This window comes from Sorex fumeus, unplaced genomic scaffold, assembly GCF_029834395.1.
Source record: "Sorex fumeus unplaced genomic scaffold, SorFum_2.1 ptg000024l, whole genome shotgun sequence".
In the NCBI taxonomy this organism is placed as follows: domain Eukaryota; kingdom Metazoa; phylum Chordata; class Mammalia; order Eulipotyphla; family Soricidae; genus Sorex; species Sorex fumeus.
Window position 1 is genome coordinate 53,837,809 of NW_026606081.1, and position 18,901 is coordinate 53,856,709.

At 52.0% G+C, this 18,901-nt stretch overlaps 1 protein-coding gene across 1 annotated transcript in view; it reads left to right on the plus strand.

The window, feature by feature from the left end:
- CSMD1 (CUB and Sushi multiple domains 1) overlaps positions 1-18,901 on the plus strand; it is a 968,167-nt gene that overhangs the window by 896,560 nt on the left and 52,706 nt on the right. Inside the window, exons 42-49 of the mRNA XM_056113926.1 lie at positions 1,618-1,806; positions 6,773-6,950; positions 9,390-9,535; positions 10,306-10,386; positions 11,195-11,308; positions 12,179-12,367; positions 14,112-14,258; positions 16,690-16,878. Of these exons, the coding sequence (XP_055969901.1) occupies positions 1,618-1,806; positions 6,773-6,950; positions 9,390-9,535; positions 10,306-10,386; positions 11,195-11,308; positions 12,179-12,367; positions 14,112-14,258; positions 16,690-16,878 (1,233 nt within the window). The remainder of the gene's footprint in view (positions 1-1,617; positions 1,807-6,772; positions 6,951-9,389; positions 9,536-10,305; positions 10,387-11,194; positions 11,309-12,178; positions 12,368-14,111; positions 14,259-16,689; positions 16,879-18,901) is intronic.

Sequence of the window (18,901 nt, forward strand, 5' to 3'; positions counted from 1 at the left end):
CATTATTTTAATGTAAACTATGCAAAAGGACATAAGAGAAGGAGAAAAGCAATATTTCACTTATGAATACAAGGTCAGTGTCCTTAGAAGGATCTGACCTAACAAGTTAACAGAGTCTGATTAGGGGGAAAAGGTGATAGACCGATTGTGGAAGCAGAACACAAAGAGGTTACAGATAAGCAAAGGAACGGGAATGACTCAGGAGCACTGTGACGAGTGAAACCAAATAAACCTAAGCTCCCTAGAGCAAGGGAGAAAGGACAAACCAATATTATCTTAGAGCTAACTCTTGTTAGTAAACTATAACACCAGAAAATTTGCGTTTGTAGTGAATTGCATCTAAGGAAGAACAGGACATCCCATGGGATGCTAGGGCTAAAAAAAGGGAAATGAGAACAAGTGAGAATTCAATGATGGTAGCCACACCCTGAGTGCTGCAGTGTACACCTGGACAGTTCAGAACACAGAAATGTGCTGCAGGGACAGCTCACAGCTGTACAGGGGAAACACAGGAATGTACTGCAGACGCAGCGCACACCTGTACTACAGGTCGGAACATGGAAGTATGCTGCATAAACAGCCCATACACACCTGTACAGGTAAGACATGGAAATTCATTGCAGACACAATCCCACACCTGTACAGGTAGAAGCACAACAGGTGTTCTACAAACACAGCCCACATCTATACAGGGAAGCGATTTCCTCATGGCCACCCCCCTCTCTCGCCATTGTCTTGGCGTTGGATGAGTGGACAGGAGAGCAGTAGTCAGGCTCCCTCCCTCTCACTCATCTGCCTGTGAGAACCAGGCTCTGGCAGCAGGTGGTTCTCCCCGCTGCCAGCTAGAGCAGTGGTGAGCAGATGTAGGGGAGTCCCCTTACCAGCCCTTCTGGTCCCCAGGGTCCCCACTGTCTTCTGGCTATGTTCCCTCTCATGGGCTCAGGAGATGCAGATCCCAAGGCAAACCTTGCCCCACTGGACTGCTCTCTCCATGGGGTTCTGGGAGTTAAAGGGGCCGTCCTCACTCCTGCACCCAGAGACCCTTCCTTTCACCCCCGCACAGGGGACCCCATAGGTCTGCAGACATTCCAGGTGATGGCACCTTCAGGCCTACACCTGCCTTTCCATCTTAGAGCACTAGGACCAGAGGACATCCATCACTCAGTAACACACTCTCAGCAAAAACTCCATCCTGGGCAATTGCATTGCCCTGGATGTGGGGCAATGATGCTTAGTAACTGCCATAGGGCAGTTCCGGAGGCTCCTCTGTGTCGGCCTCTCCACAGAAGCCAAGGATCCTTCTTAGACTCCAAACGGTGACAGTACCCCCATGGGGAACACACAGCTCCAGTGTCTGTTGGGCAACAGTGAGTGACATGGCCATAGTGTTGGCTGGAGGGACACACACACACACACACACACACACACACACAGTGACTTGGTATCCAAGGGTCCAGCCCCGTCTTGCTCCCTGAGAAGGACGGAAACAGCCCCTTCCGTCCACTCTAAAGGTGTTTGCTTCACAAGAGGGAAAGTGCGCCTGAAGACGCAGGTCATCCACCCCCTGCCCTGCGCCCATGCCTGCTTCTCAGCTGCTCTGTGTTCTCTTCCTTCCAGCCTACGAGCTGCAGAACTGCCCAGACCCACCCCCGCTTCAGAATGGCTACATGGTCAGCTCGGACTACAGCGTGGGCCAGTCTCTGTCCTTCCAGTGCTACCCCGGCTACATCCTGATTGGCCACCCAGTTCTCACGTGCCAGCACGGCAGCAACAGGAACTGGAACCACCCCTTTCCCCGGTGTGACGGTAGGTCAACTCCTGTACAGCAGGCCAGTGCGTGCCCATAATTGGTCAGCGCAAAGCCAAAGCTGGTCAGTGTATGCCCAGAACTGGTCAGCACCATGCAGGAAGGGATCAGCACATGCCTGGAGTGGGTCAGCGCATGCCCAGAGCCAGTCAGCGCCATGCCGTAACGGTCAGCGTGTGCCTGCAGCCCTTCCTTTCTCCTGGACTCAGAGAGCTCTCTGGTCTGTGAGCAATTTTCTGAGCATTAGTTTGTGCAACAAAGCTTGGTTAGCAATTGAGTGTTAAATTCCCTCTACCCGGTATTTCAGGAAGATGCCAAATTGCAGCAGCTTTAGACAAATATCTGAATACTAAGGTCTCGCTCTCATGGGAATGAAAAGAATAAGGAAGGGTAAACACAGATTTATGATATGAAGCAGAGCAGGAGGTGCCGTAGGGAGCCTGGGATGTGCACTGGGTAATTACTCTGTGTAATAATAATAGTATGTGAGGTCTGGGGCAGCCCAGATTGGTGTCCAAGTTCATTCGATGCTGCTGGACAAGCGTGAGGCCCATTCAGTGGTGCTTGTTACTATGACCCTGGGGGTTGCATTATTTCACTTCCTTGGTTCCAACTGAGGTGCTGTGATTTAGGACACTGTTAGGGAGAGTCTCAGACACACTCTCTCTATCCAGCCTCTAGGGGGCCGCTTCCCTCCACCAGGGTCCCAACACCCACCACCCGCTCCCTAGGTGCAGCTGTGAACCAGCTCTCTAGGTCTGGTGCCTTTACCACATTTTATTATTATTATTATTATTATTATTATTATTATTATTATTATTGAATCACCATGAGATACAGTTACAAAGTTTTCATGTTTGAGTTTCGGTCATCCAATGACCAAATACCCATTCCTCCATCAGTGCACATTTTCCACCACCAAAGTCCCCATTTCCACCCCATTCACCCCTACCTCTGTCTGTGTGGCAGACAATTTCTACCATCCTCTCTCTCTACTTTGATTACATTCAATATTTTGACACCAGTCCCACCATTATTATTTGATATTTTCCCACCATCACTCAATTCTGCCGAAAAGGCAATGCTAGACAATTTATTTTGTTTCGCTTGTTATGAATAGCATATGAGGCCGTGTGCTCCCAAAATTCTAAAATTTTAATAATTAGGATCTGAAGAGATTTCTGCAGCAAGCTGCTCGGGTGAGAGATTCTTTTGTGTGTCTCTGGATCATGGCCATTGAGGATCTTAAGTAGTAGCCGGAAGCAGTTGGTGGGCACCATCTCAGGGTCCCATCAGGGCTGGGGGACGAGAGTTTCCATATATTCTTACCTTGCTATTTGCACTGCATGTGTGAGAGAGATCATTCTGCGTTTGTCCCTCTCCTGACTGACTCACACAGAGTGACTCTCCTGGCAGCCCACAGAGCAGCAAGCCCCAAGATTTGGTCTCAGCTGCATAGAATTCTGTTGTGTGCTCATCACAGCCTCTTCCTCCATTTGCTCATCCCAGGACATCTGGGCTATATCCATATCAGGCTGTTGCACTAAGCACTGCTGACCATAGGTATGCAGGAGGCCTTTCCTGTAGACTTCCTTTGGGGGTTTCTGGAGGTAGATGTCAAGAAATGGCATCCCTTGGTCCTATCTTTAGGAGTTACTTTCTTATGTTTTTGAGAAATCAGACAATGAAGATATAGAATGTTCAGTGGGCACATGAAAAGTGCTCATCATCACTGATCATTGGGGAAATACAAATTAAAACCACCGTGAGATACTGTCTCACACTAATGAAAATGGTATATATTGAAAACACTGGAAGTAACCAATATTGGAGGGGTGTGGTGAGAAGGACCCCCTGCAGGGGTGTAGTGAGAAGGGACCCCTGGAAGGGTGTGGTGAGAAGGTCCCCTGGAGGGGTGTGGTGAGAAGGGCCCCCTGCAGAAGTGTGGCAAAAAGGGCCCCCTTGGAGAGCTGTAGCAAGAAGGGTCCCCTAGAGGTGGGGGGCGGCCTTCACAGGGGGATATCCTGTGAATGCATTGTTTCACTTTTCCTGGGTCTTGTGTGCTATTCTTGTTACCCAGAAAGAGGATGTTCTTCCCTGAGGAGGATTTCTTGAGAATTGTACTGTTTTCTTCTTCACACCCATCAGTGAGTTTCTTGTCCAGTTTCAGTAGGCGGGTTCAGGTCCCTCTTAAACCCCCAAACCGCTCCTTTGCCCTTGATCACCGTCTGGTTAGGTGACTGGCCTCCAGCATAGTGGACCCAGGTCCCATCACTGTCTGACTCTCTGTCCAGTATGTATCTTCCTGACCTGAAATGATGTCCCCGGGCCATTCCCAGGCTGTCCCCTAATGGTTCCCTGACAGCTTGTCTCCTGAGAAACTCTCAGGCTCCCAAATTTCTGGATGTCTTTTAAAATGTTGTGTATCAGCTAAACTAACCAGATCCAGAGCTTTGTCTGGAAAAAAAAAACAGAAAGTCCAGAGCAAAGCAAACAGGCGTCACCTTGGAAGGAAGATGAGGAAGGGCATGGCATGGTGGGCTTGGAAATGCTGATGAGTTCCTGGGCAGGCAGGAGTGCCAGTTGGTGTGAGCCCCTTGAAGAACTTCCAAACAAACAAACACCCGTCCCTGGGCTTCTGAGATCATTTTCAAAGATGTGGAGTCTTTCCGCTCTGTATCATCAAAAGCAAATGGGAAAACCTAGGGCTGATGTTTTTTTAAATCCTGACTGAAGTCCAGTGCACATTTAGGAACCAATGAAATATCATTTTTAAATGTACTTGATGAACTAAGTAGTGCTATTACATGTCGCTATTAAAATACTATCAAAATGCAACACATTTTCACTCTATTAGAACAGAACCCTCTTACACAATTCTCCATTGAAATTCCATCAGTTTCTAGGTAAAAAGTGGTTGGGGCTGTTGGGATGGATCCTTCCTTGCCTAAAGCTTTGGACTCACGCATGAGGGGAGCCCTCTTGCCTGATAGAGAAATCTGACTTCATCAGTTTTATCCGCATCTGAGCCCTCTGGGCCTTGGAGATGCCACTGGCCTGGCAGGACCGCCAGAGGGCGGTCAAGGGGTGTCCCAGGCCTGTTTCCTCAGAGTTTGAGGGGCCCTCCTGGGAACCAGGCCCTACCTAGCCCATGGCACATGCCCGGGATAGCCTGGTATGACCCTAGTTTGAGTGTTAGTGCCAGTAGGAAGGGCCTGTCCACCCTGCCCCGGGGTCTCCTTCTGACGCCACACCAGACCCAGAGCTCCTGGGAAAGCCCACAGAGGCCCTGGAACACTGGAGCAGGGTTGACCCCATAACAGGAGGTGGAGGTGCTGGTTTCCTCACCACCGGCCGCGTGCTCCTCATGCACACAGGAGGACACAGAAACCCCTAGCGAGTTGGTGCTAAGGATGACCCAGGCGTCACTGCTGCCCTTCGTCACACTCCAGACCCTCTTCATGCTCCTAAAGCCCAAATGTCAGTAGCTGGGCTTTCCTCCCTCTGCCAGTCACCAGTCAAGCCAGCAACCCTCCACGCCCGCGAGGCTGCCTGCAGGAGCCCTTGTCCTCCACCAGGGAGGTGTAGGTGACCAGCAAAGATGAGTCCTCAGCGCAGCCAATGTGGCCCGGGGGCCAGGCTCCTCTTCCCCGCCTAGGCATTTCCCGCGCATGCCCCCAACTCAGCATTTGTCAGGGGCTTCGGGAGCACAGGCCCTGGAGTCCAGCTGAGGAGAAGCGGGGTGAGTGGTCATCTGGGTGCGTAGAAACACCTCTGGCATCTAAGAAATCAAGCAACTTGGGGTCAAAGCGATAGGACAGCTGGGAGGGTGTTTGCCTTGCATGTGGCTGACCTGGGTTCAATTCCCGGCATCCCATAGGTTCCCCTGAGCACCACCAGGAGTATTTCCTGAGTGCAGAGCCAGGAGTCACCCCTGAGCATCTCCGGGTGTGCCCCCAAAAGACAATAAAATAAACAAACAATTAAAAAATCAAGCAACTCCCCTGCGCCCCCAAAAGATAAGGTGCTTGACCTGCACCCAGTTCCCCTGCACCCATATGGTCCCCCCAAGGCTCGTAGGAGTCAGCTCTGAGCATCACTGCATGTGGTCCAAACACAAAACAAAAATGAAGCAACTGAGGTGATAAAGGTTCAGGAATTCTGAACCTCCAGGCAGCAACCTGAACAAGTGTCCAGGTCATCATCCAAAGGACGATGACCCCAAAGCAGGCAGTGTGGCTCTGAAAGTATCTCCGGGGGTCCTGTGGGCTGTGTAGGACAGTCACCTCCAGCAGGGCTGGAGCAGCACAGCTTCAGAGGGGCCAGCGGTCTGGGATGCCCCCCTCTCAGGTCACAGATGATCCATCACGTGGTAGGACAGACCTAGCCCTCCGGAGACCCCTCTGCTTTGTCCTGGGAGCAGGACCCCTTGCTGCAAGAACCCCGCAGAACTGAAGACTTTAGGCGGAGGTCAGGGGTCTGAGCCGGGCGCTGTCCACGTGGCCCCTTTCACCTCAAGAGCTTCGGCCAGCCCCCCGGTTCCCTCCCAGCAGCAGCCCCTCACGGCCCTCCAGCTCCTGAAATGGCCTCAGACCCTCCCCGGGAACAAGCCATTTCCGTCTGAGTGCTTCTCCCGGATCCTGGGCCTGCGGCTGGGCGGATTAGCAGCTTAGCGCAGGTGGGAACCAGGCCAGAAGGAGGGTTTTTATCTTTCTTCCTAATTACTCGTGATTAACTTTATCCCGGAGGGATTCCGGATGTTTGGAGAATATAATTAACGCACGCTGGATATCCTAGCCTCCAGTCTAACTCTTCCCGGGCTCTAGGACTGCTGGGGGATTATGCTGGCAAAGTTGTTCCTGAGGAACCGGCCACATTTCTTTCTCAGCAGGGACGCTGGGCCCAGGGATGCCCTGGGACAGCCCGGCCGTGCCACACTGAGCCTGACTCCCTCTGCCCCCACAGCTCCCTGTGGCTACAACATCACGGCGCAGAATGGGACCATCTACTCACCCGGCTTCCCCGACGAGTACCCCATCCTGAAGGACTGCACCTGGCTGGTCACGGTGCCCCCCGGCCACGGGGTCTACATCAACTTCTCTCTGCTGCAGACGGAGGCCGTGAACGACTACATTGCCGTGTGGTACGCACCACCCGCCGCTCCTTCACGGCACACCTCACGCTAAGTCTCACGTGTTCCACATGCCAGCCCACGTGGGCTCACATGTCTGTGCATCTGCAGGGTGCATGCACCCACAGCCAGTTGTGTCACATGTGCTTATGTGTACCTGTGTAAGCATGTGTCTGTGCTCACACACGTGTACGTGTGCTCACATATGTGAAGGTATCTTTGGTCTGTGGATATGCATGTGTTCACATATGTTGGTGTCTATGGGTTGCATGTGTCCACACACACAGGCAACTCAGGCAACTGCATGTATGCACATGTGTCCACATGTGTGTGGGCATATGCATTCTATATGACTGCATGTTAGCATAGGTGGATATCTGTCATCTGTGTGCATGTGTTCATACATGTGGGGGGGTTGTGGTCTGTGTGTTCTCATATGTTCACTCGTGTGGGGGGGTCTGTGGTCTGTGTGTGTTCTCACGTCTTCAGATGTGTGAGGGGTCTGTGGTCTGTGTGTTCTCACATGTCTCATGTGTGCAGGGGTCTGTGGTCTGTGTGTGTTCTGACATGTTCACATGTGTGGGGCATCTGTGATCTGTGTGTCTTTTCACATGTTCACACACATGTGTGGGTATCTGTGGTCTGTGTGCTCTCACGTGTTCACATGTGTGGGGGTCTGTGGTCTGTGTGTGTTCTCACATGTTCTCTGCGGTATCTATGGGCATGGTTGTGTTGCTGGGTGGCACTGAGTTTGGGGCTGGGGTTAATGACAGAATGAGCTCAACATTGTGTGATTTTGGGAGTGGCATGGCCGATGGTCCCCCTGAGAGTGGTTCATATCCTCCTGGGGGGGGGGGAACAGAGGAGCTGGCCAGGGGTCTCACTGCAGTGCTGGTAGGGACCCAGCAAGGGGCTGAGGTTGGAGGTGGTGGAAAGTGTGGCTGGCCCGTTGGCAGAGGAGAGGCCAGTGCCCGGGCTGCAGGGATCAGCCCTGAAAGAGACTGTGAGTCCAGCCAGTGAGTTTAGAATGAAAACAAGAGCCCGGTGTTCTGTTGGCACCGTGGGCTGCACTTTATATGCAAAGCAACAGGAGTCAATACCGATGGCCCCAGTCCTGCTGCCTCAGGGGCACGCACAGCCCCTGCCAGGGCTGCCGAGGGAAGGCTTCACCCCTGGGTGGCGTTTAGCACCCAGCACTGCCCACCCAGCCTTCACCACTTTAGTCCAGCTACAAAGCCTCCAGAGCCTTGCACTGGTCAGCTCAAACCTTAGACTGTGGCCTTCAGACAGGAAGCTGGGGGTCACAGGCTCTGAACCCCAACAGCTCAGCATGTGGGGAACGTTGCACTATGCCAGCCCGGGCACTCCTGCTACTAAAGTTCTGAAGTGCTCGCTCCCCAGAGCCACGGCGAGGTCAGGCTGCAGTGGGTGGACACGCTTAGAGATTCCAGGCCCAGCACTTCTGATCACAGCCGCTCCCCTAGGGCTCAGCTCCTGGTGTCCCCCCTGCCCTCTGCCCTCTGCCCTCTGCCCTCTCCCTTCTCCCCTCTCCTCTTTCCCCTCTCCCCTTGACCCTCCTTAGACCCAGACTTCCCTCAGCACTGGAGAAAACCCAACTTTTTCTTGAGTGTTCATCACTTCTGTAGCTGTTTTTGTTTGTGTCTTCTTTTTTAAATCATATTTTTATTGTGAAAGTGCCTGTAACATAAAATTTACCATTTTTCAATTGAATCCCTGTGAGATAGACCCTCACAAAGCTGTTGGTTGGGTGTCAGTCATACAGTGTCCAACATCTGTCCCTCCCCAGTGCACATTTCCCAGACAGTGTCCCCAGGCTCCCTCCCATCACCCCCATCCCCAATCTGCCTTTTGTTTTAAAGTTTTGGGCCTCCAATTGACAATGCTCAGGGCTGACTCCTGACTCTGTGCTCAGGACAGACTCCTGGCTCTGTGCTCGGGGCTGACTCCTGGCTCTGTGCTCAGGGTCACTCCTGGCTCTGTGCTCAGGGCTCACTCCCGGATCTGTGCTCAGGGCTCACTCCCGGATCTGTGCTCAGGGATCACTCCTATCTCTGTGTTCAGGGCTGACTCCTGGCACTGTTCAGGGACCCTCTGCACTGCCAGAGATCAAACCCTGAGCAGCCACATGCAGGGCAAGTACTCAGGCACCCTGGCCTGTGTGCTGTCTCTGATGCAATTTCATGTCTTGACCTTCCACCAGTGAATGGAGGAGCCAGTTCTGATCTTCCTCTGTAGGACTGAGATCTGTCTGAGGCGCACAAGGGCTAACCCTTCCCTCTCTCAAGCCACCAGAGTCCCCGGATGCACAGGGAACAGGCTGCTGCGTCCAGAGACAGGAACAAGGGTAGCATCCACATCGCTGCTTTGCTGCTGCTCTGTCGCCAACCATTAGGCTGTCCAGCTCTCTCTCACCTGTTCACTCTCCTGCAGGGACGGGCCAGACCCCAACGCCCCACAGCTGGGCATTTTCAGCGGGAACACGGCCCTGGAGACGGCGTACAGCTCCACCAACCAAGTGCTGCTCAAGTTCCACAGTGACTTCTCCAATGGCGGCTTCTTCGTGCTCAACTTCCAGGGTCAGTGCAGCCCACCTTTCCCCACAGCTGGAGGTCACTGGCCCCCGAGCATGGCCCTGGCCTTCTCAGAGAGGCTGCCGGGAGCTCCATGCATGGGCACAAGTGACCTTGGCACTGGGAGTGTGGCCTCGGGCTGTGCTCGGATTGAGAGTCACTGTAGATGGGACGGGCTGGACTCCCATGATCAGTGCAAATCTTCAGGGGGATTGGAATAAACTGGTTTTATGTCATTTAAGTTTTTTTAAATTTGGTTTGGGGCCACACTCATCAGTGCTCAGGGCTTCCTCTGGCTCTGAGCTCGGAGATCACTCCTGGTAGGTCTTTAGGGACCATGTGGGAATGCCATGGAGTGAACCCCAGTTGGCCAAGTGCAGGGAAAGTGTTTTACCTGATGCCACCTCTGCACCCCTGGAATAAAATGGCCTATGAGGAGAGTTCTCTGGCCTCTCTCCCATGCCAGGGCTGCAGCTGAGTGGTGCCACGGTAGAGGCCACGGCAGAGGCCACGCTAGGGGAGAGAGAGCTGAGCCCCGATACATAGCGAGTGACTTTATTACCACACCCTGGACAGCATGCTTCCTTCCTCTGCTGTCCCACTGCTCGGCACCCCACAAACCCAGGCACAGATAGTCCAGGGGCTCTGTTCATCCTCCTCCCTCCTGCCTTCCCGTGTGCCCAAGCGTCACAGCCAAGGAAGAGAAACGTTTCGCTCCCTATGCTGGGGGATCCAGCGTGTGTAACGCAACTTCTCTTTCTCAAACACGCTTGCAGCCTTTCAGCTGAAGAAATGCCCACCACCCCCAGCTGTGCCACGGGCAGAAATGCTCACAGAGGATGAGGACTTTGAGATAGGTATGTTGGCTCCATCCCAGGGCACTTCCCTTGGCGTCCCACTCTCCTCTGGCCACAGCTGCCCCTGCTGGACATGCATCCATGCCTCGGGGGGTTCCTGGGCATGGAGCTCACTCACGTGTGGAGCCGAGCCCCTTCCACTCTCCATTAATGTGAAGGTTTCTGTCATTTGTGTGTGAAAATCGTCAGTTTTCAGCATCCCTTGGGCCCCAAGTCATGGAGTGTTCCATTTTTCCCTTTGAACAACATTTCCCAAGAAAAGCCACAAGCCCCCTGGGTCTCTTCTGCCAAGGAAGCATGTTTGTGCCTCAGAAGAAATTGATTTGTGGCTGAAATAATCAGTGTAATGTTGATCTTTCTCAGAAATCGGGGTACAATGGGTGCATATATTCAGGAACAATATTCAGCACTTCAGCCCGGCCATTCCACACTAGTGGCTTATTTTATGAATCACCAGTTTTCAGGAAGAAGCTGACGTTTGCAGGAGCATTAGAGGGACCTAGACCCTCAGTGAACATGCCCAGCCAAGCTCCAGAACTCAGTCCGCCCCAGCTCAGCTCCAGCATACCCTTGGCAGCTGATGGGGCACGTGTCAGGCCATGCTGGACCGAGCTGCTCGCTGGGTGCATTACAACCCCCTCATAGCCTGAACCAAAGGCTTGGCCACACTGACTCAGCTGCCGACTGGGCCTGGTGCTGCTCTGTGGCCTCACCCCAGAGGCACCAGGAGCCCTTGGGCTGCCCCTTCTGCCAGTCCCCTCTTGTGCTGCAACACCCGTGTTCACACGTGCCCTCTTCTCTCTTCCAGGAGACTTTGTGAAGTACCAGTGCCACCCGGGGTACACGCTGTCGGGGCCCGACATGCTCTCCTGCAAGCTCAGTGCCCAGCTGCAATTTGAAGGGCCACTGCCAACCTGCGAAGGTGGGTCAGGCCTGGCTGCATCTCTCTTTTGCGGGAACCCAAGTTAACAATGATGTGATCAGTTATGTGGTCCCCAAGATGGTCAGTGACATGGTCCCTGAGGTGTTCAGTGACTTGGTCCATGCAATGGTCATTTATGTGGTCCCGAAGATGGTCAGTGACATGGTCCCTGAGATGGCCAGTGATGTGGTTCCCAAGGTGGTGAGTGACATGGTCCCCGAGATGGTCAGTGACCTGGTCCCCAAGATGTCATTTCTGTGATCCCCGAGGTGGTCAGTGACATGGTCCGCAAGATGGTCAGTGACATAGTCCCCGAGGTGTTCAGTGACTTGGTCTGTGCAATTGTCATTTATGTGGTCCTCAAGATGGTCAGTGACATGGTCCCTGAGTTGGCCAGTGATGTGGTCCCCAAGGTGGTGAGTGACATGGTCCCCGAGGTGGTCAGTGAAGCTCTCTGATATCTGCATCTCTGTGACTCCCCCCAGATCTGCTCAGTGTTAGTGTAGGTGAGACAATAGCTGCTATCCCATGGAGTGACCTGTGTTTTTTCTCACCCTGTCATGCGTGGTCCCATGGTTCATGCTGGGCAGTCCCCATGTCAACTGTGGCACCCAGTGCTGGGAAGCAAGAGTCTCGAGCGGGACCTCTATCCTGCCTGACTCTGCCCTCAGAGCGCCGTGTGTCCTTCACGCACAGGACACGGCCCTGTGCACAGGCGTGCAGCTTCATATGGTCATCAGAGAAGCTCTCACCACTCCGAGTCCTGGCAGTCCTGCCCACCCGCCTCTGCCTGCCGCCCCCCTCTGGCCCATGTGGTCAGCCAATGCTACCATGCAGTTAAGGAGTGTCTCCTGTTTCTTGTCTCATCAGCACAATGCCCAGCTAACGAAGTCCGCACGGACTCCTCCGGCGTGATCCTCAGTCCTGGCTACCCTGGCAACTACTTCAACTCGCAGACGTGCTCCTGGAGCATCCGGGTGGAGCCCCAGTACAATATCACCCTCCTGGTGGACACCTTCCAGAGCGAGAGGCAGTTCGATGCCCTGGAAGTGTTTGACGGTGAGTCTGCCAGGGTCACTGCAGTGGCCACAGGTCCCCTGCCCAGGCCTAGACCCCACACTGGTGCTGCCCCATCACGAGTTGCACAGACCAGGTAGGGTCATGGAGAAGAAGCAGTCTGTGAAACCTAATATACTTTGTTGACGTCTAAATATCACTGTGAGGGGGGCAGAGCAATAGGACAGCGGGGAGAGCATTTGCCTTACATGTAGCCACCCCAGGTTCAATCCCCATCATCCCATACTGTCCCCCCCGAGCACCAGCAGAAGTGATCCTTGAGTGCAGAGCCAGGAGTAACCCCTGAGCACCACTGGGTGTGATCCAAAAAGCAAAAATAAAATAAAATAAATTAAAAATAATAAATAAATAAATATCACTTTGCCTATTTATAACTACTCAGTGTGATAGAATATATTATAGTTCTGTCTTATTTATTCTGCACTACTCAATATATTAGTCAGTATAATGTATTACTTGTAGTACCATATTTTTACGCAGTTTTACTAAACACAATCATAGTATAATATAATAAATTATATTATTACTCTGATTCAGAGGACATTTTAGGAAATTTAAGGTACCTAAAGGCACATTCATCAATCCAGATGATTTTTTTACAAGATTTATAAAAAAAAAAAACTATGATTCAGATTTCTGGATTTAACCTAAAAAAGGAGACTTAATGTATAAGGAAAAAAAGAAGAAATTTTTTAAAATACAAGAAAAAATAATGTACAAGAAAAAAAAGGAAGAATTGAGCCTTAACATACAGGTAAACAAATGCTTCAACTGTCCTCAATACTAGTTGGAGACATGTCTATAAATATATATCTGGTGACTGTTTTAATATCACAATACTGTGCTTAGGTGGTTATGCTTCTGCCATCAATTTGCAATGGGACCAATGTTACTATTTGTCTGTGCAAAGAAGCATTATCATAACTCAGGAAATCAGACCAAGCTGTGTTGATAGCTGCACGCCAGGCTTGTCGGGAACAGCTGCCAGGCTCAGGGGAGCAGAGGGTGCCGGGCATTCGAGTGTTGGTGTCTCTCTCTGTCCTGATGGGTCTCAGTTGGAAGTGTTGAGGGATGACACCGCAGCCTTTCTGAGGTGACAAGTGCACGGGAGCTGAGCTCACACTCTCCTACCAAGACTCAGAGGATGAAGAATCATATTTGAATTTCAGGGTGGCATTATGTTGCATTGCATTGCACTGTATACAACACACAAACACGAAGCACCTCAGAGTTGCATGTCAGAGCAGAGATTTATGCTTTTGTAAAATATTAAGTGGATATTGAAATAGGTGTGTGTGTGTGTGTGTGTGTGTGTGTTTTTCCCGAAATTCTAGGAAGGTGTAAATCCTGCCTGCCAGTGGCAGGGCTGCATTTGCAGTTGTTCTGGTCTCACCCAGCACTTTTGTCACTCTGGAATGTCTGTGCCTCGGGTCCAAGCAGGGAGAGCAATACTGGTGCTGACCCGCACTCTCAGCCACTCAGATGCAGGTCACCTGACCCAAATGCATGTCAGCCCTACATGCAGCTGCAATGACTTGGACTCAATAGGGTTTTTTTCCCCCATTCTTATCAAGGCAGATATGCGCTGACTCCCGTGAATTCTCTGTCCTCTCTGGACGTGAACTCTGTGCAGTGCTCATGTAGACTCAGTCTCACCGGAAGCCCACAGCTGTCTGCGTGTCACAGGCATGAGTCACACACAGGCTTTTGCTTCTGTTGCCTTCAGGTTCTTCTGGCCAGAGTCCGCTTCTGGTGGTCCTCAGCGGCAACCTCACAGAGCAATCCAACTACACCAGCAGGAGCAACCAGCTCTACCTCCGCTGGTCCACAGACCATGCCACCAGCAAGAAGGGCTTCAAGATCCGCTACTCAGGTCAGTGCAGGAGGCAGGGCCCTGCGTTAGACTGGAGCCTGAGATCCAGAGACGTGCCCAGTGTCCAGTGCTCACAGCAATAGAAATTCAGGGAGGGAAATAGATCTTTATAGTGTCTCTGAACTACATTTGGGAAAATCATTTATTGCTAAATATTTTGAATGCATTGCTAAGACTATACACCACCAAAATATATACTAGGAAAGCAAAGGAGTTTACCCCAATGATAATAAAATATGATCAAAATTAAGCTTTAAATATGATTAAAAGTCAGGGCCAGAGGGCTGGTTCAGCAGGTAGGGTGCTTGCACTAACCCAGGTTTGATCCTCAGCACCCCAGTCTGGCCCTTCGAATCACTCCAGGAGCAATCCGTGAACATGGCTGGAAGTCAGCCCTGAGCACCACTGAGTATGGCCCTAAAACAAAACAAAACAAGATTCTGTCAGTGGACACAGCCATGCCCTGTGCTCAGGAAGAGGCACTTGGTGCCTAGACTGGCCTGAGAACAAGAGAGCTTTGCCTTGACTGCACTGATGACCACAGCAGTCAGCCCACAGCCCTGTCCTGGGAGGGGACCAGCTATTTTACCTGCCGCTGTCAGGTTCCTACCAGGCGGAGCTATCCCTCAGGGTCTCTCCACCTGCCAGATGTCAGGAGGAAGCCTATGCCTCACCTGTGTCTGTCCCCTGCATACGTGGTCATGGCCCATGCCTGGTGAGAGGCTTGGGCCTTGGGCGTGGTCTTCTCTCATCTCCCCACGGAAAAGGAAGGTGTTCCAGGGTGGAGCAGAGTCTCTGCGGCTGGGCTCCAGGTCGCCCCTTGCCGTCTCCAGTTCTGGGGCTCAAGCGCATGCCCAGTTCTGAGAAAAGCATCGCGCAGTGACTGTGCCTGCAGCATCCCCCCAGGAGGCCAGGCTCCTGCATGCTGGTGCAGAGCAAGGCAGGAAGTTGAGCCAGGCCCTTCCCGTGGCGACCCTGTCTGACCCCTTCCCAAATCAAACTTCTTCAGAGAAGTTTTAGACTCACAGAAAAATTTTGAGGAAGAGTACAGAAACCCCCATGGGCACAGCCTTGCCCGTGGGTGGGAGCCTGCACCAGTGGGGCACTTGGAACACTGGGTGACTCGGACCCAGCGTGGAGTTCTGTGCACGGCTCGGGCATACGGGGGCTGTGCACGCACACAGCCTGCATGTGGGCAAGAGTGCCCACCACCCACGCACCTCAGCCTCTGCCCCAACCCCTCAGCCCAGAGCTCCGGCAGACCCCTCTGTGAATACCACCAGTGCTCTGCCTCTTCCAGAAGGTTCTGCAGCATGTACTTGGTAGCCCTTTCACGAGCGGTGTGACTTCAGGGCAACCACACCTCTCCACAATGTGTCTGCATGGCCAGACCTTCTCCCTTCACCACTGAGGGGCCACTGGGCTGCTTCCAGCAGTGGGGGCCAGGGAGGCCATCACAGACACCCGTATCCACCCCTATGGGGCCTGGCCTCGGCGTCCCTCGGCTCAGTGCTGAAGACTCGGTTTCCGGGTGTGCTGCAAGAACAGTCCACTCGAGAAGGGTCTGCTGAGGAGTCAGGCTGGGGAGGGGGAGAACTTGGGGTCCTGGACTGGAGGGGGCGTGAACACTGCCGTGGGCAAAATGTAGAAACCACAGCATGAAAATGCAGAAGCAGGCATCTCCCCGGGTGGGCTGACGCGGGGCGCTCCCTGGGGAGACCCACCATGACATGAGCCAATCTTCTCTCAGCCCACACTCTACCCTCCACAGTGCTGCTATGTCAGGGGTCTCACCCTGCTGCCCCTCAGAGACAGACTGTGCCTCTCCTGGCATATCTTGGGGAAATGCAGCAGGACTAACCTACCTCTTTCTGTCTCTCTCCCTCTCTGTCTGTCTGTCTGTGTGTGTCTGTGTATCTGTGTGCATGTCTGTGTGTATGTCTGTGTGTCTGTGTGTGTCTGTGGGTCTGTGTATCTGTGTGCATGTCTGTGTGTATGTCTGTGTGTCTGTCTATGTGTGTCTGTGGGTCTGTGTGCATGTCTCTGTGTGTATATCTATGTCTGTGTGTGTCTGTGTGTCTGTGTGTCTGTGTGCATGTCTGTGTGTATGTCTGTGTGTCTGTGTCTGTCTATGTTTGTCTGTGTGTGTCTGTGGGTCTGTGTGCATGTCTCTGTGTGTATATCTATGTCTGTGTGTGTCTGTGTGTCTGTGTGTCTGTGTGTGTCTGTGTATCTGTGCATGTCTCTGTGTGTGTCTGTGTGTCTATGTATCTATCTATGTGTGTCTCTGTGTCTGTGTGTCTGTCTATGTGTGTCTCTGTGTGTCTTTGGGACTGTGTATCTGTGTGTATATCTATGTCTCTGTGTGTCTTTGTGTGTGTCTGTGCGTCTGTATATCTGTGTCTGTGTCTCTGTGTGCGTGTGTCCACAGCGCCCTACTGCAGCCTGACGCACACCCTGAGGAACGGGGGTGTCCTGAACAGGACGGCAGGCACGCTCGGCAGCAGGGTGCAGTACTTCTGCAAGCCCGGGTACAGGATGGTCGGCCCCAGCAACGCCACCTGCAGACGCAGCCCCCTGGGCCTGTACCAGTGGGATGCACTCGCCCCTGTCTGCCAGGGTAAGGAACCACTTCCCGCCCCGACCATGGCTGGGTTTATCACTCTTATCTCACTCACACCCAGAGAATTACCGAGGAAGGTGAGCGGAAATTGATGCGGGTTTGTAAAGTACACATTTAACTTTCCACTGACCGAGTAAACACAGATGACATTTATACTGGCCTTGATTTAGCTTTATAACCTGAGTCAGAGGCTGGCCGGCCAGTCCCTCGATACCAGCCTGAGTTATTCCAATTCTGACTTGTGTTTCATTTTAAGGTGAAAAATGTGTTTTCTGATTTAGATTCTAAATATTTTTTTCTTGACAGTGGCATTAATTTTAAAAAATCAATTACTAAAACTCATTTTTCTTATTTTAGATTAAAAACCCATTCTCTGAGCCATATGCTCTGTATTTCCTTTTCTTTGGGTGATTTAAATCTCTGGCTTGTTTAAGATGATTTCAATATTTCATATCTTTTTTTGCATTTCAACTGTCATATGCATAAAAATCTGATTTTTAAATAAGATATTTTCATTTTAATTTGAAGGTTTTGAAGTCATGAAATTTTCATCTTTTTGTCTTATCGAGATTTATATTCATACGTAATATATAGGCCCCTGAAAGTTAATTATGATTTACGAATAGAATTTCCTGTTGGTTCCATTCTCCTCCTCTCCCATCAGATGCCTTGTTTTCTAGCAGACTCTCAGAGGTGGCACCAGATGCCTCCCACTGCCCTGTGCGGGCCCCCATCTGCTGAGGCTCTGGCCTGGGCAGACAGACAGACCCAGGGCCGCATTGATTGGGGTGGACCCTCCAGGGGGCCTTTCATTTCCAAGAAAACCCTTTTCATTTCACCCCAGGAGGGTCGCCCCGTACATAGGGCCAGTGGTCTGAACATAGTGTGTTGGCATTGGCACATGAGCACAGGGGACCACCTCCACAGCTGCCCCAGGGAGGGGAGCCACACTGGGGTCACGTGTGGGACCGTGATGGCTGCGGCAGGCCGTGGTCAGCCTCGGACTCCCAAAGCAGCAAAACCTTGGAGAAGGCTCAGGATGGGAGTGAGGAGCAGATCAGAGGGTGTCAGGGATGAAAAGAGGGTCAGAGGGCATTGGGGCAAGGAACAGGTCATAGGGCATCAGGGATGAGTGGTTCAGAGGGCAGAGGGGGGAAGAGAGGCTCAGAGACACATTTGGTGCTGGGAGACAGCCCTGGGATAGCATTTACCTTGCACATGGCTGACCTGAGTTTGATCCCCTGCACCATATCTGCCCCCCTGAGTCCTACCAGGAATGACCTCTGAGCACTGCCAGGGGAGGTCCAAAATAAGACAAAAGCAAAATACAAAGAAAACATGCCCAGCCCTGCAGGCACAGATTCTGAAAGGATCTTTATTTTAGATCTCTCCGCATTCTTTCTCCCTTCCAGTTCCTTCAACCTGTCCTTAGATATTTGCAGTTTGTATAAGAATGACATTCTCATTGTAACAGCACTCAGAATATCCAATATCTATGGGACTACAGCTTTAAATGACACAGTAGAAAGTAGTAGTCTTGCTAATTGATTGGGGATAACGTTTTTCAATTTTAAGAGAAAACTTGAACCACCGACAGAGTGAACATGACTGTGGAACTGGTGAGGGGCCAGGGAAAGAACTTCAGCCTGAGTTGAGCTATCTTATGTAGTGTACCCTGTCATCTAGTTCCAAAGTCCTTGACTTTTCACTCAAGACTTGATCTTACTGCATTTAATATGGAACATAAAGTTCCTGGGAGTCCGCTGGCAGGCTGGTCCCCCAGCACTTCCAGGAGAGGCCCCGAGATAAACTAAATGTTTGATGCTCTCCAAGGCAACGTGACTTGCCACCCCACCCACAAGCCAGAAAGTTTGTCTCCGTACTGACTTTTGCTGTGGTGTCACCTGTGTTGAGCTGCAGAGGAAAAGAAGAGATGTGTGGGCGTGGTCAGGGATGTAAGGGCATGGTCAGGGCAACGTGGACGTGGTCAGGGATGTGAGGGCGTGGTCAGGGCAGTGTG